Source organism: Triturus cristatus, chromosome 3_2 (genome assembly GCF_964204655.1).
Source record: "Triturus cristatus chromosome 3_2, aTriCri1.1, whole genome shotgun sequence".
Taxonomy (NCBI): Eukaryota; Metazoa; Chordata; class Amphibia; order Caudata; family Salamandridae; genus Triturus; species Triturus cristatus.
In genome coordinates, this window is record NC_140584.1 from 885,569,040 (window position 1) to 885,594,738 (window position 25,699).

The 25,699-nt window shown below is 42.1% G+C and overlaps 2 protein-coding genes across 33 annotated transcripts in view; one reads left to right on the forward strand and one right to left on the reverse strand.

Annotated features, from left to right (window-relative positions):
* The window catches only part of NCOR1 (nuclear receptor corepressor 1), a 1,832,391-nt gene extending 1,831,128 nt beyond the window's left edge, over window positions 1–1,263 (reverse strand). For 30 of the 31 annotated variants that reach the window (XM_085649293.1, XM_085649281.1, XM_085649279.1 and 27 more), the window contains exon 1: window positions 549–629. The gene's annotated coding sequence lies outside the window, so the exon portion shown is untranslated. Of the gene's footprint in view, window positions 1–548; window positions 630–1,176 lie in introns of those variants that run through there. The other variant, XM_085649294.1, reaches the window with a different exon arrangement.
* The window catches only part of PIGL (phosphatidylinositol glycan anchor biosynthesis class L), a 383,453-nt gene continuing 359,001 nt past the window's right edge, over window positions 1,248–25,699 (forward strand). For both annotated transcript variants that reach the window (XM_085649301.1, XM_085649302.1), the window contains exons 1-2: window positions 1,248–3,059; window positions 14,149–14,248. In XM_085649301.1, the coding sequence (XP_085505427.1) occupies window positions 1,334–3,059; window positions 14,149–14,248 (1,826 nt within the window). In that variant the 5' untranslated portion in view covers window positions 1,248–1,333. The remainder of the gene's footprint in view (window positions 3,060–14,148; window positions 14,249–25,699) is intronic.

The following is a 25,699-nucleotide window of genomic DNA, read 5'->3' on the forward strand; positions in this document are numbered from 1 at the left end:
CCCCCATTAGTTCAAAAGGATGCCGATCACCTCCACTTGCCAGGATACGAGGGTGAGATATAGTTTATGCTCACCTGCAACAGCAGTCGAGAAGAATACAGAACCACACACAAGAAACCCGCAAGGAAAAGATACAAGACTCACTCCACATTACTAGCACCCCAACGACAGAGAATCCATCTCCAACCTGCATATTAGTTTACAGATAATCTAGACCTCTAGGCTCAATCTCACCCAGTAGTATTCAATGGTAATAGGAGATGATCCCCTCCATCAGCAAAACAATGAACATATATACTACTTCTGACAACACCCTATGAAATATAGATACGACCACCTTTAACAACTATACAAAAACATAGAACGGAACCAGACAAACTGATCCCCCCCCTACCCGCGCCACCTTGAAAACATAAACCCAAACAAACAGCACGTCTACTTTATTATTATGTACTGTTTCCAGCTCCCGGCGTTTACTGGGATTCTAACACCCCAGAGATATATGCAATGTCCTTTCACGCCCCCCTCTCGTACTCAATGTGACTCACCTACAGGCCCCCCTCAGGCTATCACTCAGGGCCCTGGTCTCTTGCCGCCATCTTACTCAATATTCCCCTGCAGCTCCTCCTGTGGAGACAATCTATCTCGCTGCCGCCTACTCTTAACTCTATGATTCTTCTCGAATCATGCTCCGCCCTCTGCGTCCGCCAAAGGCAGTCGCATGGGGACTCGCAGACACTTTTCTCTATGTCTGGTGCGCGCGGAGTTATCAGGCACCGCCCACTGGAGCAGAGCAGTACATGGAGGGAGTGTTGCTCAAGTCCTAACAGGAAGATACACAATGCTCCTTTTGCCCGTAAAAACGTTAGAGACTAGGCCACGAAATGTAAACGAGCTCTAATAGCTAAAATATATTGATCCTGTTTATGTCCAGTGAGATAGCTAGCTGCGTGCTAATGCTAAAAAAAACGAAGTGATGTGTACACTCCTGTCAGGAACGCCAGCACCACTATAGCGGTCCGCACGGAAAACAAATCACACCCCAATCACTTGAAAGAGAGGAAGGGCTAAAAAAAAAATCTAATGTAGCAGGTATACGACAGACTACATACAATTCAATTCAATCAGTCGAGTTTGTCAGACATTCCAGAAGGGAGAAAGAATATTTTGACATACTTTACCCATGCTCTCTGGGCTGATTCTACAAGAAGACTCGCTGGAGGTGAACTGCGACCGGAACCCTTTTCTCTGACGCCGGAACCTTTTTCTCAGCTCGCTATTTCCGCCCGGAACAGCTTGTCCCTTCCGCTATACTTCCGTAGAACTCCTCGGGATGCTCTGTGCGTTGACCTGGACGCTGCTTATTGCTTTAACTCTCTATTGCCTTTGGGTCAAAGTCGTTTACTGGCGAACTAAGGGGTTGAGAGCTGGGGGTCTTTGCTCCACTTTAACTGAGAGGCTCCCTGAAATAAGTGGCAATACGGAGAAACCCTGCTGCGCTGGATCAAGAGAGCCTTCATCTGAGAGGCCCTGTGACCGCTCCCGTAGGGACATCCCCGGTCCCTGTGTTACCATAGAAAGTCCGTGCGCCCCCTCCTCACACACCAAGCGTCCCTATCAGCCTGCTGCTAAGAGTAGTTCCCGCCTCCTTGACTCAGGGAGATTTAGTTGCACCCCGGCAGTCACTGGGGGGCCCCTTTATATCTCCTGTAGGACTCCTTGTCCTACCAACGATAGGTCCTTACATTTTTGCTCAGCTACTGAGCAGCTCAGACACGTATGCATCCCTACTGAGGAGACACTCGGCCCCTGCTACATCCCTGCGACACTCGCTGAGCCCTCTCTTGCGAGGCGTTGTGACGGTTGTTCCTCCACAGAGAGGCCCCTTGACATTAAAAGGCCCAGTTGCCGTTGTCCTGTCACTGAAGAGTCCCGTGCCCTTGGCACTGAGAGACTTATTGAACCAACTTTACCCAAACCCGCATACGTAGTCTGCCCCGAAAATGCAGGCGTTCAGATCACAGAAAAGGACTGTCCCAAGACACTGCCTGCCGTCGATCCCAAAGTGCTTGGCATCTCCTTTACAACAGGGCCCGCTGCCACCTTCTCTAAGGATGTGTGCCTCCCCTGTCCAGGGTTTCCGAAGCTGCTCGGTGTCCCCACGTCGGAGAGGCCCCACGTCCCCGGCCCGGAATGCCTTAAGAGGACCAGTCCCTTCTCCCAGAAGAGCCTTGAGAGCCACAATTTCCCCTGTCCGGAAGACACCTATGTACCCTTCCGCTGGAAGCCAGACGTTCCACAGGCGAGTGTCCCCTACGAGGAAAACTCCGAAAGTCTTGGTGTCTCCAGCCCGGAGAGGTCTGAGAGGTCCAGTATCCCCTGCCAGGATACCCCGCAGGGGCCCGGTGTCACCCACCAGGAGAGCCTTGAAATGCCCTGTATCCCCTTCAAGGTGGGGCTTGAGACTTCGGGCATCCCCTACTCGAAGTATAATCGAAACTCTATCCCTTTCGGGGAAAACAAGGAGGGCCCTTGTATCTCCCCAGAGAATCCAGGGAAAACCGAGCTCTCCCATACTAAGTGCCATGAGAGGCCCGGTGCCCCCTGCCAGAAACATCCAGAAAACTCCCCATCCTTCAACTCGGAGTACTTTAATACGCCTCCTAATGCCCCCCGTTCGGAGACGCCCAGTGGCACCTCTCGGCACACAGTCGGGGTCCCTGACCCAGAAGGATGTGGAAGATCCAGGAGTCACGGAGTGCACGAAAAGCAGAGAGACCCATGCAGAGGCAGCTGTAGTTTCCCCACCTATGCCATCTACCAGAGGAGCCCAGAGAGGCTGTGTACCCCAGGACCAGAGACGTCCTACGCCCAAAATGCTGAAAGGCCCAGAGGGCATGTCCCATGCCAAATGAGTCCAAGTCCTCCCTTTCCTGAAGGGCCTAGGCATATATTGCTCCTGCTAGCTCACCCCGATGATGAATGCATGTTCTTTGCACCAACCGTCATAAGTTTGGTGAAGTTACGCTACTTGGTTTCGGTGCTGTGCTTTTCCTCAGGTATGCCAGTCAACCTTACCTGGAGTCTTGATTGTATTTTTGTGTGTGTCATGTTTATAAAAACTAAGGCACTTTTCACCACATCTGCGCAACAAGAATTTCTGAAAATAATTTACATAAAACAGAAGCATGTGGCTGGACATGAACAAAGTGATGCTAACATTTCCCCTGCGCCCTGAATTCCACTCGAATACCAAGATGCAACCCATAAAATCTACTTTAGACTTGAGTACATCAGTGATCTTCATCAGTCATTTTTCCTTCACGTGACAAGTACAGCATATCCGTGTACCAACATGTTTGTAAACAAACCCCAAAGGTGTTGCTTCGAAATAAAGATGTTGCCTAAGACATTAGATCAAAACTGTAAATATGTATACATTGGAAACTTGACGGGATAAGTTAAAAAACAAGTCATCCATGCTGGAATCATAACAAAAAAGTTAATAATGGGCCTAAACATAGATTTATTCTTGACCGCAAACGCACTGAAAAAGTGAGATTAAAAACGAGTCAGTGAATTCACAACCAGCACATTACATAAGGCTATCAAGACAGTTCAAGCTGTCTCTAGGGTAGACCTTGAAGGAATTGTGATATATTTGGCAATTTTACTAGATGCCCAATGTGTGCCGATGCACCTCTTTCATGTCACTTGGACAACTTGTGTATTTCTTAGTTTCCAGAACACTCGAGACCTATTTCAGCAAATATTCTGACCTCAAAGTCGGTAATGAGGATGTGCAACTGTATCTTTACTGACCTTGTATAACTAATTTCTGGTAGAGTATTGCTGTGGAATATTGCACTCCCTGTGTGGAACTACACCGCCTTCACTGTCTCACATAATACCCAAAATGAACGATCAGATGTATGTATCATAATAGACCATATTGTACCTCAGCAAACGCCTATCATAGTACAAGAGAATAAGCTCAGCAGTGTTCGAGAATGCCAAACTGTGCCAAAGAATATATTACACTAAGAATACATTAAAACCGTTGAAAAAAATAAGATCAACTACCAGAGGAAACCCCAACTCCAAAATTAAACTCAACACAGGCAGAATATGTCCCTTGTTGAAACAGAATTTTGTCATGTATTCCACGTTAACATAGTTATTGTTTTAATTCACAGTATAGCTGGCAAGCATTGTGATTGACGGTAATGCCACTGAAAATAGGATTGGTTGCCAGGAACAAAGGTCGCTATTTTAATCTTGTACATTTCTTTTTTTTCTTTCATACAATGAAGATCTTTGCAGGTCTGTTTTTTTTGTGTGGCTCTGATTCTTATAGGTTTTTGTTAGGTGAAGGCCCAATTATCTCTTCTGACATGTTTTCTTTGATTTTTTCATAAAAGTGCCAGCCAAAGGAATGTCCTTGGGTTTTGTATCGTTTGTTGCCTTGTAATTGTGGAAAAGTGTGCTCCCACACCTCTAGACATTAGCAGACCCCTGCCTGGATGTAGATACCTTGTTGAGCCACATGCCTGTATGCATGTATATGGTATTTCTATAGTATAAACCTAGCCCCAAGGCAGCAGAGCACCGTATATAGTCGAAAAACAATCATAAAGTCAACAAATATTAGGAGAGGATGCTGGGTTGTGGATGGGTAATGCATTGTGATGTAGTGTTCCTTAAAGAGGTGAGTCTCCAACGTCTCCAACTCTTTCCTAAATTGGAGCAGCATTGGGGGCAGTCCTGGTGGATACAGGGATGTTGTTCCAGATCTTAGGTGCCTGTTTGGAAATGGCCTTTTGTCTTGTTTTTTCACACTTATTAGTCTGCAGTCTGATGGTATCCTGCCTTCTGGTGTGCCAAGAACCACCAGAGATGGTAAGCTGGTCTGCAAGATAAGGAGCAGTGGTGTTCGTGATGGCTTTGTAAATGATGCAGCTGGATTTGAAGCTGGTGTGGGCCATCAAGGGGAGCCAATGGAGTTTCATCAGGTTGAGGGTGATGTGATCATATTTCTCCAGGACCATGATGGGTTATGCTATAGCATGCATAATGCCTCTAAGTAGTGCTAATGTGGAGTTTGGGAGGCCATGAATTAAGGAAATGCTACAATCCAGATGCAAGAGTACCACAGCATGAACATCATTTCTGAAGTTGCTTTCTGAAAAAAACAGATTTAGTTTCTTTAGAAGAGAAATCTCGTACTTGTTTTTGTTTTGCAATGTGTTGCTTGAGGGTGAGATTGGGATCCAGGGTGAATCCAAGAGATTTGGCATTCAGTGAAAGTTGAAGTTGTAAGCGTTCACATAATTGAGTTAGGTTTGTTCTATATCTTGTTAGTTGTTCTTGGCAAATAGCAGGAATTATGTCTTGGTTGGGTTGAGCTTCAAGGGGGCATGGTACATCCAGGTCTTTATGATGCGCAAGCAGTGTTTGAGGCATTGGATTTCTGAAGCAGAGGTGTCTTTCAAGTAGAGTTGGCGATCATTGGGATTGAGGGGAGCAAACATGAAGAGTTTTCTAAGGCCAGTATCCGCTTCCCATCCTGTTGGTACTCTTTTACACTTTCAACACCATCTCTAGATTGATTTTATGGCACCTAGATCTGCTATTCCTTAGGTGAGTGTTGGTGCTCAAGATTAAGGTTTTTGTTGCAAGATGGGTGCAACACGTTTTTTAATACTTTTTTAGGAAACAAGCAGTCTTCTGATTCAGCCATTAAGAGGAAACAATATATACAGAACAAGTTATGCAGCTTTGGTTCCAATGCAGCAAAAGTACTGCTCACGGGAAGTCCCTAGATTGGCACGTAGTATATTATTTTGAAAGTTGAGCAGGTAACAACCAGGTGTAGCATTACAAGTGGAAACACTTTGTCAGAGATGTGAAGGAGAAGCAGGAGCACCATTGGTTTACCACCAATATAGTACTTAGTTGAGTTAGTTGCAACAGGTGTGTTTCTGAGGTTTACTCTCTCATAGTCAAAAAATGATTTCTTCAGAGGATGCATATATGGCTTTTCTACAGGAACATAATGCATACTCCAGCGTGGCATATTATGTGGAAGCCATTGATTTATTTGTATTTCTAAATTTAACTTTCTTGCTCATCAAACCTGGTGTATTTTTGTTGAGAGGAGTCTATATTATAATGTACCAAACCCCTCATCAGAGGAGCTGTGGTGGAAAGGTTGAGTAGATATGATCTGTGCTTGGGGTGGGAAAAGATACGGCTTTGCTGTTTGTCAAAGCGAAAATGCACATCACTAGAACTTCTGCTGTCTGATATTTAGCCATGTTTTAGAGGCAGGGGAAGGTAAAGCAGTGCCGAACCACTTTGGGAGAATAGGCTACAATTATTACATCTGCACTACCTCTCCAGTTGTTCAACTCACTGTAACTAATATTTCATTGAAAACATATTAGCTGCAAAACATTTTAATTGGATAGCATTTTGTGGTTGTTAGTGCTCTACCAAAACTCCAAATAAATAATTAACCTTAGACTTTGGAGTTTATCAGATCATGTTTGCGAACGTCTTAGTGGAGTAAGTGCCAGACCCTCAACTCCTCAACCTAACAATTTACTAGGAGAAGATAGCCATAGGTTTGAAAACGTAACTGGTTTCTTTTAGACAATACTTGCTTTATCTTTGGGACCAGGCATTACTGTGAGAAGAACTTCCCAATGAGTAAGCATGCCACCTTTGGTGGGTGAGGGAATTCGCCCTTTAAAGGGAATAGCCCACCTCGGCGAGGCAGACCAACTCTTTTTCTTCTTTCCATTCCTCTATCCAGACCCAGGTGTGTGTTTATGTTTTGTTATGAGTATTATGGAGCCAACTCTTGCTGGTCTCTAAACCTCCTCGGCCCTTCTCTTTTGGTTTGATTCTTTTAAACAATGCCAGGCTAAAGTTTAGACTTTATGTATTTTGTTTAAACCCACAGGGCATATCCTCTTATTCATATTTGTATTTTTTTCAGGGGGTTGGATTATAATTTTACTTCACTTTTTAACTTAAAGAGAAAATAGGAGACATAATTGTACAAACCAAAGTCATTACGTCATATCTATAATTAATGATGTGTTTGTAATGCAAGTCCTTGTGTCTCTTAAAATTGTCTGTGATAGTTTTCCTCTAGATCTGTCAATAGATGAAGTAAATAAAAAATACAGAGACTTAGAGAAAGGATAAAGCAGAGAATAAAGTACTAGGGAAAGGTCCAACTCAGAGTAAGGGGATTAGGAAGAGGAGGGAGCTAGGTTTGGAAGATTCATTATCCAATAGAGTATAATTTTATAACAACAACAGAGGTCAAAGCTGGAAGGATGGCCACCCAATGACGCAATAGTGCACTTTTAATCTGATTTTCTTATAATTCATGGAGCTGACTTGCTCGTGTTTGGAGACTATTCTGGATTGGGAGGGCAGTAGACGCTACTTTTAATTTCATGAATTTGTAGAATTCGAAGTGGGTAATTGGTGCTTTTGCTGGTATTGGATTTCCACCATATCAAAAGTCTGTATTGCTATCAATCCAGTAAACAATAACATCATGGCACGGAGAACCCCCAATAAAGTATGCTGAACTTCCTGCACTAGAACAGTCATCCTCCTTGAAAAGTACGTTTAGAAACTGGAACCGGGTTGACTTGAAAGTGCTCTTGGATACTCTTTCCTCTGAGCAGCTTTCTCCTGATGGAGACCTAGACAATAGGGAAAGAGAGATTATTGAATGGCAGAGAACGGCGTTCAACATCCATGCTCCCCTTCAGACTAAATACTCTCGCCTTAGGCAACATGAAGCGTCCAAATGGTTTACTAAAGAGTTGGGAGCCCTAAAACTTCAAGTACACTAGGCTGAACGTAAATGGCGGAAACTATACTCCATAGAGGCCAAATCTAAATATTTAGCAAAACTAAAGGAGTACAAAATAGCGATTTTTGCAGGCTAAAAGAGCTTTTTTTCACTACTAGAGTACTTGAATCTGAGAACAGCTCTAAGGAAATTTTTAGGATTGTGAAAGAACTTTCCAATCCTAGTCGTGTGGCTCCACCTGTCAAAGCCACCCAGGAACTCTGTAATGATCTGAACTCTTTTTTTGTTGAAAAAATTAAAAAAAATTCAAACCTCTATTGTTTGCAGCAATTACAATATGGAAGACAGTAAGGTCCCTCCCAATCCCTCTTTACTTGATATCTTTCCTACGTTAGATAGGAAAAACTTTCTGGAACTGGTTGCACAGGTTAAATCTGGCTCTCCTAAGGAGGAATACCCAATTAACATAAAGAAAGCAATTTTTCAGGCTTTTCCCGATACCTTCCTTGAGCTACTCAATCTTTCACTGTCGCTGGGAATTGTACCATTAGCCTTTAAGGAAGCGGTAGTTATTCCACTTAAAAAAAAACAAGACCTAGATGGTAATAAGTTGGAAAACCACCGACCCATTTCACTGCTTCTTTTTCCAGCAAAATTACTGGAAACTCATGTGGCATCCTGTCTCAGTTCCTTTCTAGAAGAATCAAAGTTTTTGAACATTTATCAGGCAGTTTTCCGCCCCGCTCATTCTACCAAATCTGTGATCTTATCTGTCCTGGACGACCTTAAAGGACAGGCTGACATGGATCACAATCAGGCTTTGATCCTCCTCGACCTGTCCGCTGCATTTGATTTGGATCGTATTGCTGCGGCAGGTCATGGAGGATCGGCATTGGACTGGTTTGGTCCTTTCTAGGAAACCGTAAACAATCGGTGTGGCTGTCGCCCTATAAATCCAATACTGTTGAAATGAGTTGTGGGGTTCCACAGGGCTCCTCCCTGTCGCCGATTCTTTTTAACATTTACATACGTCCTCTTATCCTGAGTCTTCGGCAGAGGGGGGTAAAAATCTTCAATTATGCTGACAACATGCAGCTGATTTTTACTCTGGAGAACTCCCCCGAATGCAAAGATTTCATCGGGAATTCTATGATGTATGTAAAAACTTGGATGGATAAGAGCCAACTTAAATTGAACTCGGAAAAAACGGAAATAATCATCCCGGGCAATAAAACCACTCATTGGAAACCATCATATTGGCCCCCACCCCTAAATCATCGGTTAAGAGTTTGGGTCTCTATATAGACTCCGACCTATCCATGAGCGCCCAAATCAATGCAGTAATCTCTGCTTGCTTTGTTCAACTCCGTAAATTGCGCAAGATCAGACGTTTTTTTAGTAGAAAGGCCAGCATTCAAATTGTGATTGCCCTTATCCTTTCCAAGTTAGGCTATGGAAATGCCCTTTATCTTGGCATTCCATTATATCTTAGACATCGGCTTCAGATGATTCAAGGATAAGAGATGTCACATCACCCCGCTACTTAAAGATCTCCACTGGCTCCCAGCCGAGCAGCGGGTGTTGTTTAAAACTGGCTGCATACTTTTCAAAGCCATTCAAGAAACTGGTCCTAGATCTCATGCATTAGAAAGCACCGGCCTGAGTGCAACTTGAGATCAAAGTATCTGAACCTCTTGGAGGTGCCTAGAATTAAACGGAAACAAATAGGTGGGTCCGAAGTTTTGGAACTCACTGCCTAACTCTATCAGACTGGAGACTGACTACATGCGGTTCAGGAAGACCTTGAAAACCTGGCTGTTCCCCCTAGCTTATAATTAGGTTTTCTTCCTTTATGTTCTTTTCCTTTTCTGCTTAGTCTTACTAGTGCCAAGAGACCTGTTGGTAACCGTGCGCTTACATAAGTTCCCAAATAACATAACTATACTCACCATAAATAACATTATTCATAGCACAAATCTCTGTACATCACTGACACCCGTATCTAAAGCTCCATAGCAACTCCATAAACTCATTATGACTATATCAAGAAACCTGTTTGCTGACAACAAATTCATAGAATTAAAGACATTTTCACTACGGAATGATAGAACTCCATTTGACACGTTTCTATCATTTAGAGTTTTTGCACTTAGCATAGAACTGCCCTGGTGTAGCTGCATTCTGGGTGAGAATATTCCTCAGTGTATGTGTGATAGCCCAATCAACTTCCGGCTCATTGCCCTATTGGATGTGGAAGGCAAATGTTTTGCTAACATTTTAAACAAGGAGCTAGAAGAGTGGTCCATCACTAAGGCCCTTATTCCTATCGCCCAACCAGGCTTTAGGCATAGACATGGTACCAAAGACAATCTGATGATACTCTCTTCATTGATCAAAATAGCAAATAGATTCCATCGTTGTATGTTGCCTCAATAGATTTCAAAACCTAATTTGATAGAGTGGATGGAGGGAGACTGTGGCAGAAGCTAATTGAGCTGGGGCATCACGGAAGATCTTTTAAGTGCCATCAGAAGTATATATATGGATACTTGGGTAGTAGTCACATCCAGTAGAGTTACTACCCATAGAATTAAGACCATCACCAGAGTAAAAGAAGGCTGCGTCCTTGCTCCACTACAGTTTAACCTTTATTTGGCTGATATCAACAAAGCATTGGGAGTAGTACGTGCATTACCTCCGACATATGCAGGCCTCCATACACAGTGCCTCTAATATGCGGAAAACACCTTATTATTTGGTAATTCTGCAGTGGGACTGCAACAATCTCTGGTGGCCCTAGCTTGTCATTGTGCAGAAAACAAACTTGAAATTAATTACAGCGAAACGAAAATCATGATTTACGACTCAAACATCCGGCCAAATTTAGTTTCGCAATGAATAATGTGGTTATGGAACAAGTTACTAACTTAAAATATCTGGTCATTTATTTTAATAACATGGCCTTAATGCCACACATCTAGGGCACCTTCAAGTTTTGGCTTTGTCAATGACTATGAGTTTTACAAAATCTGGCCTCTAAGATGAACGGGCCCGACTTAAGCATCTGTAAAGTAATCAATGTCAAATTTATGCCAACACTCACGAATGGCACATTGATTTTTAAAGACCATATCTCGGGTTTGTGGAATAAAGCGCAATTAAGTTGCTACATATGTCTTTTTAACCTCTCTGATGCCACACCATTTTCACAGCTACAGCTGGAATTCGGTCTTTTTAAGCAAACAATACTAAAGGCGTGATTCTTGGGATTAACAGGAAGTTTAGCATGGCGCCACCAGGGTCGTTAAAGGAAAGGATCAGGCGAGGCATCTTGGACAAAGCTCTAACATGGAGCCCTAATTGAGGGATGCAATGGTAGCCCTGAAGGAGCCTAACATCTCAGCCCTTAACTTAACCTCAAAGCTCTCTGCAAAACTGCAGTTAAAAACGATGAGGATACAATCAAGGAGCAAGGACATTCAAGAACTGTCTCAAAGCGCATGCCAGTTTGTGACTCATTATAGCAAGAGCCGGGGAAATTGCATATTTAGCATTCCACATGAAACTGACAGTTAAAAAAGAGCTGTTGAGGCAAAGATGCGGTCTAATTTTCTCTAAAACCTTACAAATTTGGAAGAATAACAGGGTCTACAGAACAGGAGTGCCACCTACGTAACTTTAAAAAGGAAAGTCTCACCCACATTATATGTGTCTTCCCAATTAAAACATAAAAAAGATGCTTTTGGCTGTAACTCCTGTTTTGTAAGTTTGGCATAAGACAATGTGTGAGGGCCGATGTGGTGGGGGAGGTGGTTCACCTAGTATACCAACACAGGGACTCACTGATGAGGTAAAGAATCGGATTTTATTGGCTCAATAAGCGTCCTTTGTTTAACGTTCTGGATGAGGTCTGTTGCTCCAGGGGTCAGTGTCCAGTTTAAGGGTTCCTCTGTAGGGATCTTCTCTCCGTCCGGTTCTGCCGTAGGGACCGTCTCCTCCTCCGTCCGTGACCCAGGGAAGAGATACAGAGGGACACAAAGGTGAGTAGGGTTGCAGGGACCAAGGGCGCTTTGAGGGGGGAAAGGGTTGTGAGGGATCACCGGGACTACCACCAACTCTTGTAACTCTTATAACTCAGGTGAGGTAAGGAGGTGAACGTAGGCAGAGAAGGCTGGAGGGGGTGAGCGTGGTTGACCCACAGAAAAAGAATCCTCAACACTCAGGCTCCCCGTACTCCCGTGACCTCCTTCGTCCTATTCACTTCGTCCCTCCCCGTACTTGTGACAGACTCAAGATACGATCACGTACCTTTCCCAGCCACGCTCCTCCAGGAACGTGGCGGGGCGAGTAGCGTATCCGTTGGCCTCCTGGCTCCGTCGGCGCCGTCTCTCGGACTCCGCACTCTCCTTCAGTCGTCTCTCCTTCTCCACTGCTCACTCGTTCCTGCTCCGTCTCCTTCGCTCGGCTCTCCTCACTTCCTCCGGCTTTCGCGTCCTCCTTCTCTTCCGGGTTCGTTTTACAAGGTCCCGGGCTCTCCGATTGGATGACGTGTTCTGACGTGCAGACAGTCGGCTCCTCCCCAAGGGGTTCTCTGGTGGAGTTAAAGGGCCCGTACCAGTCCTGTGGCCAAGGCGTAAAGGAACAATCAGGTATCCCTTCGGGTTGTGTGTCAGAAGCCGTGCCCCCAGTGGTGCCCCCGTGACACAATGCAACACAGCTATTTCGCATGTCTGAGTGGTGTGAGCCCCCAATTATCGGCCAGATGGGTGAAATTCCTTAAAGAAGCAAAACAATGATTTTTAGCTCCAGTGAGCTCTTTATTATCAGCCCCATCAAATACTTCAATTTGTCTGCAGTTCTACGCAGGGTGCTTTGGCTTTTATCACTTCCCCTATATTTATTTATATAGGGTTTTAATGCTAGCCTTTCTGTGATTAGGATTGACACTTGCAGACAGTATTTTTATGTTTTAGGTGATTGTGGAACTGTGATAACTGTGAACTTGTGATAATTAATGTTGTATTGTCGCTGAGAGTGCACTATTGTTTTTTTCTTCATGTAGTCTAATGGGCCAGGGAGTATATGGTATTTTAGGTATTGAATTTGTTTAGTGGGTTTTCCCTGGTGATTTGATAAAATATTATAGAAGTTGCAGGATAGGCTTGCTTGTCCAACCTAGTAATAGTAACTGTCTCAGTGGATACTACAGTTTTTGGGACGGGGAGGGAGGGGGGGGTGGGGGGGCAGTTCATACCTTTCACGAGTTGTGGAGCTGGTTTTTATTCTTGACAGATCTTTTTTATATGTATGATTAGCATTGCACTAAAAGAGTCGCATACTGCTATATTAATTAAACGATTAAACTGTGAATTCTTTTATTGTGTTTGTGGTTTTTATATTGTGACGGTTTTTAATAACTTGAAACAATAAAAAAAAATTCCATCTACCTCAGTGTATCAGGGATACTAAATTTAGACCTACAACTCCACCTTGATGGGTCTTCTGGGCTATGTAAAAGAAGTATCAAAGAGATTTAGAAAACAGCTTCTCTGGTTGTACTAAATCACACAGCAATGGTTGGCTTTTCGATGGGACAGAGAGCCTTTGCCTAAGACTTGAAATTGGCTCTGACTTAGTTCAAAATGATGAGTGAAGTCTTTGCTACTTTGTGCCCTTCTCAAGACTGCAAGGCATATGGGAACCACTACAGACTTGTTTATCTGAAAAGCAGGCAGAGTCACCTGTAACACAATAAAATCCCACTCCTTCACTGACTAGAAGAGGTCTAGAGAACAGAATTCTCAACAAACCCATACCATTTTCCAACATACACCTCAATGTTAATCATAATTACTAAATTAAATCGATTTTAATATTTTCTTTATTTTTCTTTGTCCTTATAAAAAAGCATATTCTTCTCAATGTGTTACCCTCTTACAAAACCATATTGTCCCCCTATGACTCAAAGCGATGGTGTAAGCTTTCCCAATATTTCCCCAATATCCCCCTGACATTCTTGTTTAACTGCATATTTAAACATTACTGACAAAATAGATGTTGGACTGAGAAATCCCAACCAGTTATCTTATTGTGACCAACAGTTATCCAAGTACGCTCCACCATTTGTCTTTCATACTTATCTTGTAATGAGCGCTCTCTAATGTAGTCTTTCAAAGTATATTTATTATCCTTGGTCATTGTGTGTTTTGAACCTTCAATGGTTCAACTGATTTCAAGAGTGGCTCATAGTGAAACATCAGAGACCGGATATGTAATGCCAGTATTGATAAACCTTGTGTTATTAATAGGAAATTACTACAATCAAGGGGAGACACGTAAAGAAGAGCTTTTGCACAGCTGTGGTGTTCTAGGAATCCCTCCATCTCGTGTCAGAGTTATTGAACACAGGTAAACACTATTTTTTAATTTGCTCATATAGTTATTCAGTGAAGAGAATATTGCATGCATTATAAAATTCTACTTTCGTTCTGATTTCGTTTTTTTCTATAGCACCCAACATGTCACTTTGCTGCTGTTCACGTTTAAATTACAACAATGTATTTGTTTTTAGTTTACATCAACCAACACATGAAAAGAACAGCTCTTTACACCAGAAGCCATGGCAACCACCAATGATTGCACTTTATGCTTGTATCTTCCAATCAGAATGCAATGAATAGAACAGTTGTCGACACGAAGCATTTTACAGAAACTGAGAAATATGTAGTCAGTAAATACTTACTGTGAGGTAGACTGCGTTCTTGGGTAGAGTTGTTTCCTTTTTTAGGTCTCGCCTGCGTTGCAGCGCATGGCTGCTCGCTTGCGAGATCTATAGTTGTTGGTTTTCTGTCTGGTTTCTTTGGAAGTGGGATTGGTGACCGCCCTGTCTCCCTTAGGCCCCACCCACGCACCTAGCGTTGCAGCGCATGCGCGCTACGTCTCTTCACGGTGTGTCCTGTTTCCCTTCCACCATTCACTCGAAAGCTATCACCGCCCACTCGCCTAGCGTTGCAGCGCAGGCACGTTGCGTCTCTTCACGTTGTGTCCTGTTTCCCTTCCACCATTCACTCGAAAGCTATTATTTTCTTGACTTTATAGCTAAGAAACCGCATTATAGATGAGAAACCGCATTGATTCTCCGGTTGCAGGGCGCTAAGAGTCCTTCTATCAACAGCTCCCAGTGTATTCGGTATCTCATTATCACTCTGGGCTAAATGATACATCGTGCAGTTTGGAGCAACGGAGTCGGTGGCGCTGGCTGCATTGTTCTAGGCCACGCTATTTGGCCACGCTATTTGTCCGGGTGTCAAAGCAATGTGATTTATGCAAACAGAGGGAACATTTTTGTCGAGGTGCTGCATTAACACACTGCAGACTGACTGCTGACAAAATTAGCTCTGCCAAAGTCATCAGCAAATGAGGGAAGATCTGTAGCGTAAACGGCGGAGACAGTGAAGAATGTGGCCTGGCATTCTGTGCTTTTCAATTTTCGGGGCGGTCACGTATTTACTTTTGCATTGCGCTAAAGTGAAAGCGTGATGCAAATATAAACAAGCGGAGGCGCTACATACCCTCTTGGATGAGTCCATATAGCCTTCCCCCTCTGAGAGTCACCTGCAGTGATGCCCCTGCCCTGTATTTACCCCCTTGGTGCTGTACCCCCTAACCAGCGCTGTTCATTGCCCCTGGACACCCCAGTGCCATCCTCTAACCAGCGCTGTTCTTCACCCCTGAATGCCCCCTGGTGCCATACCTCACTCCCTGGTGCCAGCTTGTAGCAGTGCTGCCCCTCCATGAAATACAGCCCGGCAGAAAGACTCCGTCTCGCACATCTCCTGTCTGGATCACCGACTGCAGACTTATTTTTCTTCTTTTACAAAGTTAGAAAGACGGATTTGTGGTTACATTGTAGATTACTTTTGATGGATTTTTTTGTATTCAAGAAATAAAGAAATACCTGATTATTTGTGCTAGCGATTTTTAGAACATTCGTTGAGAATGTACTAATGTGGTAATTGATCTTATGTGGCTCCTCAAAGTAGCTGTTGTAGTATGGATGTAAATAACAAAATCCAGATGAAGTGGAGAAAAGTCAAGTTAGGTTTATTCCATACATAAGACCCACGACCTCCAGCTACAACAGCAGAACATTCAATGGGCCAGAGAATCCAATGCACCAAACTTAAACATTCTACATTCTACCTATGACCTAATGGCTTAAAGGAATACACTTATAAGCTATAATACATTACCACATATTAAACCCCGCTTTTTTTAATAAACAGAAAATAGATTAATAATACACAAAATCTCTGGAGTGAATGGAAGCTGATCTTACTCTAGAACTACACCTAGTCAAGTTGTCTCCATCACCTCCAGAAATAACATTTGAATGTGTTGCAGGATTTATGGTAGTAGGAATATCGCCTCTGTCCAAGTTAGTACCAGAAGAGCTTACCCCACCAGTTTGCAACCTTTCATGGCAAGCTGAATGAGTCAAAGTATCAAGGTCGAACCAATCACTTCTTTCTTTCTCTCTTGTAGAACTAACTCTTTGTAGAATTATCTTAGCTTGTTCACCGGTCACCTTGACTAAAGCATTTCTATTCCACCATCCTTTATTCTGTAATAAGACTGCCATTCTAGTTATTTTCAAAACTTTCACTGGTTCTGAAAACTTTGAACGTCCTTTACCGATTCTAATAGGGTTTTTGATTAAAACCCAATAACCAATATTAAGAACAACTTCTTTCACATGCATTCTTTTGTCATAATTACGTTTATACACATCCTGTTTTTCTTTGACATGTTCCCGTACACTTTGTAAATCGATATTGTGAGATTGTTCAACTTTATCCAATAACCATGTTGGACTAAGAGCTGAAATAGGTTTTCTCCTTCTCAACAAAACAAAAGGAGCAATATTAGTAGTGCTTTGTGGAGTGATATCATAATTCCATACTTTAACATGTAAATATTCAGCTACATCTAAGTTATTGGCAACTGTTGTCTGAACACCATCTTTTATCAAGCGATTAGCTCTCTCTACTAGACCATTGGAAGCTGGACTATACAATGGTGCAAGATTATGTTTAACATCATGTTAATCCAAAAATTAAGAGAACTCTTCAGAAATAAAATGAGACCCATTGTCCGTAACAATTTCCTTCACTCTACCTTTAATACAAAATAAGTGCTTCAAAAATTAAACCACAGAAGCTGAGTCCGCACTTTTGACAAAAGAAAAGTACAACCACTTTGAAAAATAGTAACTCTAAGAATTTTTTTGTCACCTTTAAAAACATTGAACGGTCCAGTTAAGTCAGGACCTATTTTTTCCCATGCATTATTTGGCCAACTCACAGGACATAAAGGAACTGTGGTTGTTTTCCAGTGTTTGTCAGAACATAAACATTCAGCACATGTATCCACAAATCTTTTAGCTTGGCCATCAATACCAGGCCCCCAATACAATTGTTTAATCTTCTTTGCAGTTGCAGTAATACCTAGATGTCAATTATGAGCCAAATAAATAATTTTAGCCCTAAGGTTCGCAGGTGGAACAAACAAATCTTTCCTAATTAGAATGTTATTAACTAAAGATAATTCTGAAGCTACTTGGGAAAAAATTCTTACATCTGTAGACATACTCCTGTTACACGGCCAACCTTGAATAAGAAACTTCTTTACCTGAATCATACAATCATCTTAATCATAACTATCAAACTATTCCTTTTGTGAAATTTTAAATTGTTTATTTATATCACTAACTGTAAAAACATATTCCAAATCCATTTTCTCATTGCTGTTAACACAGTCACCTTCTATAGGTAACTGTGATAAACAATCTGCTCTGACATTTTTGCCTCCTGGAATATGTTTTATGTCAAAATTTAATTCTTGTAGTCTTGCTAATAACCTAATGAGTCTAGATGAAGCCTTATTAGAACAACTATCCCCTAACATATAAATTAAAGGCTTCTGATCGGTTTGCAATTGAAATTTTGTTCCCCAAATGTACATTTTAAATTTCTCAGAAGCCCATGAACATGCAAGTGCTTCACGCTCAATAGTACTATAATTCTTTTCAGCGTCATTAAGATTGCTTGACGCAAACGCAACAGTGCACTCCTGACCATTTACGATTTGGCTTAATACTGCACCAAGACCTTTGGCACTCGCATCCACTGTAATAATACATTTCTCACCATGAGTAAAAGGTTTAATAGCCGAAGCAGTTGTAATTAACTTTTTGACTAAAACAAAAGTACTCTGACATTCATTAGAGCAGACATACTTAGCATTTTTCGTCAGAAGATTTCTCAATGGTTGAACAATGAGAGCATAGCCCTGAACAAATCGTGCATAATATTCACTTAAACCCAGAAAGGCTCTAAGTGAATCCTTGTCTGTAGGAATAGGTGCATCATTAATACCTTTCAAAAACAAAACCTTAGGTTTTATGCCTTCTTTAGAAATATTATGCCCCAAATAATTGACTTCTTGAGAAATAAACTTACATTTGTCAAAATTGATAGTCATTCCTTGAGAACCCAGTTTACTCAGAACCTTCTCTAACAAGGTTATATGTTGATCTAAACTTTCAGTGTAAATTAAAATATCATCCTGGAAAGCCTGTATACCCTTCTCATCTCAAAACAATTTATCCATTAACCTTTGAAATACGCTGGCAGCGGATGCCAGACCAAATGGCATTTGCTTGTACATATACACGCCAAAGGGTGTCACAAATGTTGTAAGAGGTTGAGAATCTTCAGATAAGGGAATTTGATGGTACGCAGAGCATAGATCAATGGTAGAAAAATATTTGCTTCCTCCTAATTTGGCCAGCATCTCATGGATTCTAGGAAGAGGATGACAGTCTACAAGAATATTTCTATTGAGAACTCTCAAATCCGCACATAGGTGTATATCGCCAGAACATTTGCGTGCAACGACAGCAGCTGAAACCCATTATGAAGATTCTACTTTCCTAATAGTACCTTGGGAACACATATCTAATAATTTTTTAAGATCTTCTCTAGCAGAAAGTGGAACAGGTCTTACTTTTTGTATTACAGGAGTGGCATTACTTTTCATTTTAATAGTATGTTGAAATTCTTTAACCATTCCAATCTTTTTTGAAAAAACGTCTGGAAATTTAGAACGCAGGTCCTGTATAAACCCTTCATGTATATTGGTTTCTTGTACAGCTAACACTGGCATATCACCCAGAGTAACTGGTTCAGCGTGCCCAGGTCTGAGTATAATACCTAGTTTAGCTTGATCTTGCCATCCAAGTATATCACGTCCATTAACTGCAATGTAAATTTTTGTAAAGATGTTCCTTCCTTTAAATACAATGCTGTCATCAAAGTAACCCTTCATGATTATATCATACTCACCAAATGCTTTAGAATTTATAGTAGTAGACTTCAATAGTTTCCCAGACCAAAACTTGTTAAACATGTTTTCAACTAGGATGGTAAAGGGAGACCCTAAATCGGCCATAATGCCAAGGTTAATCACACCAATTTGAACTTCACAAATGGGACCTTTACACCTTTTTTCAGAATCACCTAAAGCATTAACTTCGACAGATATTGAAATATTACTAATTGCTTCGGCAATAATGTCATTCTCAACAGCAAGTTGACTAACTTTAAATTTTGTTTTGTTAGAATTACACACAGTGTAAAAATGGCCAATTTTTTTGCAATTGTTGCATCTTTTTCCTTGAGCTGGACAATTCAGATAATTGCCCATATGAAACCTTGAACCACACTTGTAGCATGCCCCTCCAACCCTCTTTTCACTTGTTTTCCTAGGAATGTTCTTATGTGAAATCAAATTAACATCAGAATCATTGACATTAGACACAGCAGTAACTTGTGCAACTTTCAAATTAGTTGAAGAAATTGTTGTTGAAGATTCAGTTAAAATTTTAGATGACACAACAGAACCTTTAATACTCCTGGCTATATCCATAACTTACTCAAGAGATGGATTTTTGCATGTTAAAATACGTTCTTGAATCTTCTTATTGAAACAATTAAATACTAATTGATCACGTAAAGCAGTATCTAAATAATTTCCAAATACACATTTTGAGGCTAAAACACGCAAAACTGGTAAATAATCCTCAATAGACTCTTCAGCCATCTGTTTACGTTTAAACGTAAAAAATTTGTATCTCTCAACCATAACAGATGGTTCATCAACGTATTGTTTACCAATACGTGCTAAAGCTTCCTTGAAAACATCCCAAGTTTCATCGCCAGCAGGTGCAGGAAAAACTGGTAAATTGTCAAAAATTTCTTGTCCAGCACTGCCTAAATGGTTGAATAACAAAGCTTTTTTCCTTGAGGGTGAACATTTGCTGGCATCAATGGCTTCAAGGTAATTTTCAAATACTCTAAACCATTTATGCCAAGGTGTTAATTGTTTACCAGCAATCTCAAGAAATGGAGGTGGTTGCATAACAGTATTAGCAAAAGCCATGTCACAGAATTAATGTGTCCTTATCACAGAATAAAATATGTCAAAAGAAATGGAATAAATAAAATATTACTTGTGGACCTTGAAGTGAAGAAAGGAAAACCGTTGAGTATTTGTTCCAAAATAAGCAAATTCTCGTTGAAAACAGTTGAAATAAACTGTTCCGAAATTAATTGCAAAAAAAACAACGTGAAAAAATATAAACTTCAATGAAACCTTTCCCAATAGGTAAAGTTGGCCGCCAAACGTGCTCAATATGCTCTTTAGGGTGAGTTGAGCTTGTTCTGGTAATGTTTGGTGGCGTGATGACATACAAGTTTTACCCTCCTACTCTCATTCAGAGAAAGGAACACGCCATGCGAGTCCAGCCGTCAGCAAACAATGAACATCTCAAGCACTGATGAGGTAAGCGCGAGAATGTTGTTTGAAAGATGTGGTAGTGCGAGGGAGCACTCGTTACGGTTTTGAAAAGCAACACGTAATCAGTTGACCACAACAAGTAGCGGCAGGAATATATAAATGTACATTACCACAAAACTGCACAGCAAGACTCACAGTAGGAGACTCCACGTTGATCCAAACGTCTTGATGACCTTTTAATTTCTTCTAAATTTCCCGTGTTGATCCTTTGTTCTTTCTTTGAAGTGGCAACAAGGAAAAGACACAATCCGAATCAATGAAACGTCGGTGGGTCAAAACAATCGATAACATCGTCACCATAAAATGTAGTATGGATGTAAATAACGAAATCCAGACGAAGTGAAGAAAAGTCAAGTTAGATTTATTCCATACATAAGACCCACGACCTCCAGCTACAACAGCAGAACATTCAATGGGCCAGAGAATCCAATGCACTAGAACACTTAAACATTCTACATTCTACCTATGACCTAATGGCTTAAAGGAATAACTTATAAGATATAATACATTACCACATATTACAGCTGTCCAGTAAAGAGGCACACATGAAGAGACAGTGCCTCAAAGGAGCTGCTGCGTGAAGAGGTACATAGGGAAATTCATCCCATCAGAGGAACTGTGGAGCAAAAAGGCACATAGTGAAAATAGCCGTTCAGAGAGGAGATGCTCCACAAAGAGGCACACGAGGAGAAACAGCGCCCCGGATGAGTTTGCCAGTAACGAGGTATACAGGGAAAGAGAGACCCCCAAGAAATATGCCCAGAAAAGAGGCGCCCAACACATTCCAACTTCTCCCACTTCCCCAGACTTCAAGACGCTACTTAGTAAAGAGGTTCACGTGAAACAACATTGAAGTAGAGGGGTAGGAGGACATGCAAAGTGAAAAAAAACTTTTCTGTGTTTTGTAGAAACTCCGCTGTGACCGCATTGTTTTCACCTGTCAAAATGGTCTGAGGCAGCCGCACGGACTGTGCTGTGCATAGCTCCAGTGGTCACATGGGACTCTCTCACAAAACGTCCAGAAAACATACCTGTCGAATTGGACTATATTTCCGTCATTTTTGGTGTTTCAAACAATGCCAGATGTATGCATTCAATGTTATTTATTTTTGCAGTTTTATATACTGCGAACTCTGAACAAAGACATTTAACTACCTGCTGATATGCTCCATTTCACCTTTCTGTTCTGTTATCCATTCACTCTCTCATCCATTAATCAGTCATTCACTATTCCCTAAATCCATGGCCCATTCCATCCAGCAATCAGTTTACTCATCCTTCAACTATGCGTGCGCCTGTCCAAACATCCACCCACCCATCCTGTGACCTAGCATTCCCTCAATAAATCCATCTAACCATCTGTTGATCCTTTTGCCCCTCAATCTAGTCACACTCACCTTTCCTTTTACTCAGCCATCCAGTCACCTTTATATCCTGTCACCCTTCCTTCTGTACCACCATTCCTTTCTTTTACTCTTCCACCCAAAGTTGCTTCCTTCTTTTACTTATTTGCCCATCTTTCTTCCTTGTTTACCCTTACTCTCCAATTTTATCCTCTGTGCCCTCCCCCTCCAGTTCCTTAAGTTTAGCTTTCTTGTCCCCTACACTAAAATAGTATGAGCTTTTTTCTGATCTATTGCAGTCAGAAAAGGCCCGTAAGAATTCCACCCCCACTGTAGCTGCTAAGTCTAGGGGTTCATAACGCCCTTGACTGCATCAATGCATATAATAATCAGTTATAATGATGAAAGACTCCTACCATCAGCGCAGTTGTCCCACCCCGCTATTAATTCGCACTCAAGGTTGCCCAGTATTTTTATCTTTTTTTGGCAGACCTAAAACATCTGTTTGTCAACTTGACAAAACATGCTTTTTTTGTCAAATCCCCCATGGCGCGGTTTGACTTTAATGTCGGACACGCCCCTTTCTTTAGAAGCGGCTTGTCTAAAGAAAGGGGCACGGCCTTCATAAATGTGAAAGTGCCACATGGGTGCTAGCAAAACAAATATTTGCAATGTAATAGGTCTAGCATTTGCAAGAGTTTAAGGTATTGCATTGCCAATAGCTTAAACTCTCGTTAATGCGAGACCTATTGCATTGCAAATGCTTGTTTGTGGTTAATGCTGCTTCAAGAAGGATCCAAAATTACATTAGTTTGAGGTAGTGATGCTGTTAGTCTGTCTCGTATATATGTTTTTTTAAGCTAGGTAGTTTCCTTGTTTGTGGGAAAGAATTTATTAGCAATCTTGTGTTTGACGAGGACAGGGATCCATACACCAAAATGGTATATAACATACTTGTCCTTTAACATAAATCTTCTCCACCTACCCAATGCCTTGCTGTGATGTGACAAATTATGTCAGTGTTCTGGTTATGTCAGAGCACTAATCGTACAAGGTTCTGATCGTGCCAGAGTTAGTAAATGCTACGGCATGGATTCTGATTATACCAAATTCTGACCCTAACAGAGCTCTAGTTATGTCAGGTCTCTGGATAACCAGAGGCTTTGTGTAAAAAAAGGCTCTATTTATGTATGGGCTGTTCGATTGTAGTGGTCATTTGGTTAGACTAGAATTCCGATTATGCCTTTTCTCTCTTTCTTACCTTGGTTTCTTAGGGTCTTGTGAATTGCCTTTGCAGAGGTAATATTGTTGCTCGGATATGAATGTACCTTGAGAAGACAAGAGGCGTTTGGCAAAACAGGAACAAGTTGGTTTAAATAAATGCTGCGCCCGGGAGACCATCAACAGAATCATGTCTGAAGACTGTCTCAATATACAGAGGTTTTGGACGGTGTTATATACAATTCTTGAAGTAAAAATAAACCAATTATACATTATTGTAGAGCATGCAAATCCGGGCCTAGTCATGAACCATAAATTCAACCATCTGATAAGGGGGCACAGATAGTTTGCCACTTTGTGGAGATCCAATGTGGGCCAGTGTCTGTGTCCAGATGTCCGGCATGGGGAGCCTGTGATCACTGTATGTAATGTGCGTGCTGTATTCAGGTTGACTGAGTGTTCCTAACTACATTTGACATTATGGTATTTTGGAAACGCGTGCCTTTTGCCAAATGTGTTTTATTGGGGCCAATCTCCTCTGACCTTTTGTGGTGTAGCTGCCTATCAGAGGGAAGGATCTGGTTTTCCCTGTTCGCTGGTTTGTCTTCGGGCTAAAAGTAACCCCACCTGTGACCTATCAATCGGTAGGCTTGGGTTTGGGACGCAGGGCCTGTCTGACCACAAGGTTTATGGGGAGGTCATCTCAGGTGGATTCAACAGCAATGATACGAGGTCTTTATTACATGTACATATAACACGACGGTCATTGAAATCACCTTTACCGATATATTAACATTATTAGGCATACATTTGTCATGGCGTACATCAACATAGTATTTACCAGTATGGACATTGTAATGCCTTCATATATTATGGTGTACATTGATATCACATTTTTAGGAGGCTGGCTTAGTGTATGGTTCTCACTTATGTAAGTGAAGCACCCTGCACTAATCCAGATAACCATTATGGTGGTCTCAGACAACCTTAGAAAGCTCTCTTAGCGGGCACTCTTTAAGACTCAGTAATTATCAGCATCCTCTTCTCTAACAGTGAGGAGCTTGTCTCTACCTTTGTTATCCCACAGGATAGTTGCCCACTTCCCTTGTAGGACTTTCTGAACTATACAGGCCCTCTCTAAAGCAGTAATCCATTTATGGATATCACCCCCCTCCTGTTAAGGAAGGACTATCCTGCTCAGGTTCCTAGTATCACAAAACTCTCTAAGTGATAGCTGTGGAGAGCAGCCTTCAGGCTTAGTCCAGAAGGAGTGCTAAGCAGCTTGTTTCACCAGTACTAATCATATAGTGTAGGTTATACAAAAAAGAAGCACAGTGTAGTTATAAAAATAGTGATATTTATTGTACACACTTACTAACACATTGGTATATCTCCTACCCGTAGATATAAACACAATACACACAATTTTTCAAAAGGAGAACAGGTAAGTAGCACAAATACACAGTGGTCTCTAGGGGGAGACCAAGCCATATACTAATAAAGTGGAATGTGACCAAAGTCGAGATTTGAGCCAGTAGAGCTGGAGACCCAAGGAACCACCCATGGGAATTACTCAGGAACCCCGTGGAGGCCGTGAGCAGAGTAGAAACCCAGCCGCTTGCTCAATGCAAGTCAATGGGGAAGTCGCGTTGCAGTTTTGCAGAAGGACCCTTCCCAAAGGACCCTGAAGAAACCCCGCGAAAGATGGAAGATTGGAGAGTCACCCCTCCTGTGGATACCCCAGGAACCAGGATACCTACACCAGGGAAACCCGGTACATAGGTGTGAAGTGACGTTGGAAACCGCCGTAAATCACAATGGAGGATGCCGATGGCGAAGGAGGGTAAAGAGGTTGGTGGAATCCAAAGGTGGATTCTGGAAGAGGTCCCTGCAAACAGAGGGGACAGTCTGTGCCAATCGGCAGTGACCAGGAGGCCTACAAGACCAATGACCACCGATGACAGAAGATGCAGGAGATTTGACGGTTACCTTGTCGCTGCAGCTGTGAGGACCAGGCAATGCTGTATAAGACCAGAAGCTGTTTATTAGCTGTCCCACGTCAGTAGTCGAGAACCGGGAGGTCCGTACCTGTCCGGAGCACCAACAAGCCTTGGCAGCAACAACAAATGTGGAAAACGTAGAAGGTGCAGTGTCAGAACCAGCAAGGTCCTAGGGACTCACCAAATGCAGGAAAGTCAGAGCAGGCTTCAAGCAGTCAGCAGCGTCCTCTGCAGCCAAAGAAGACTCTCAAGAGAACCCACAGGCAGGAGTCACAAGAGGGCCTCAAGCTGCTCACCAAAGATGCAGGTCCACTGTGCAGCGAATGTGGTAAGGACAAAGATCTAGGCAGGGAGAGATGCTGGAGGTTCGAGCTTCT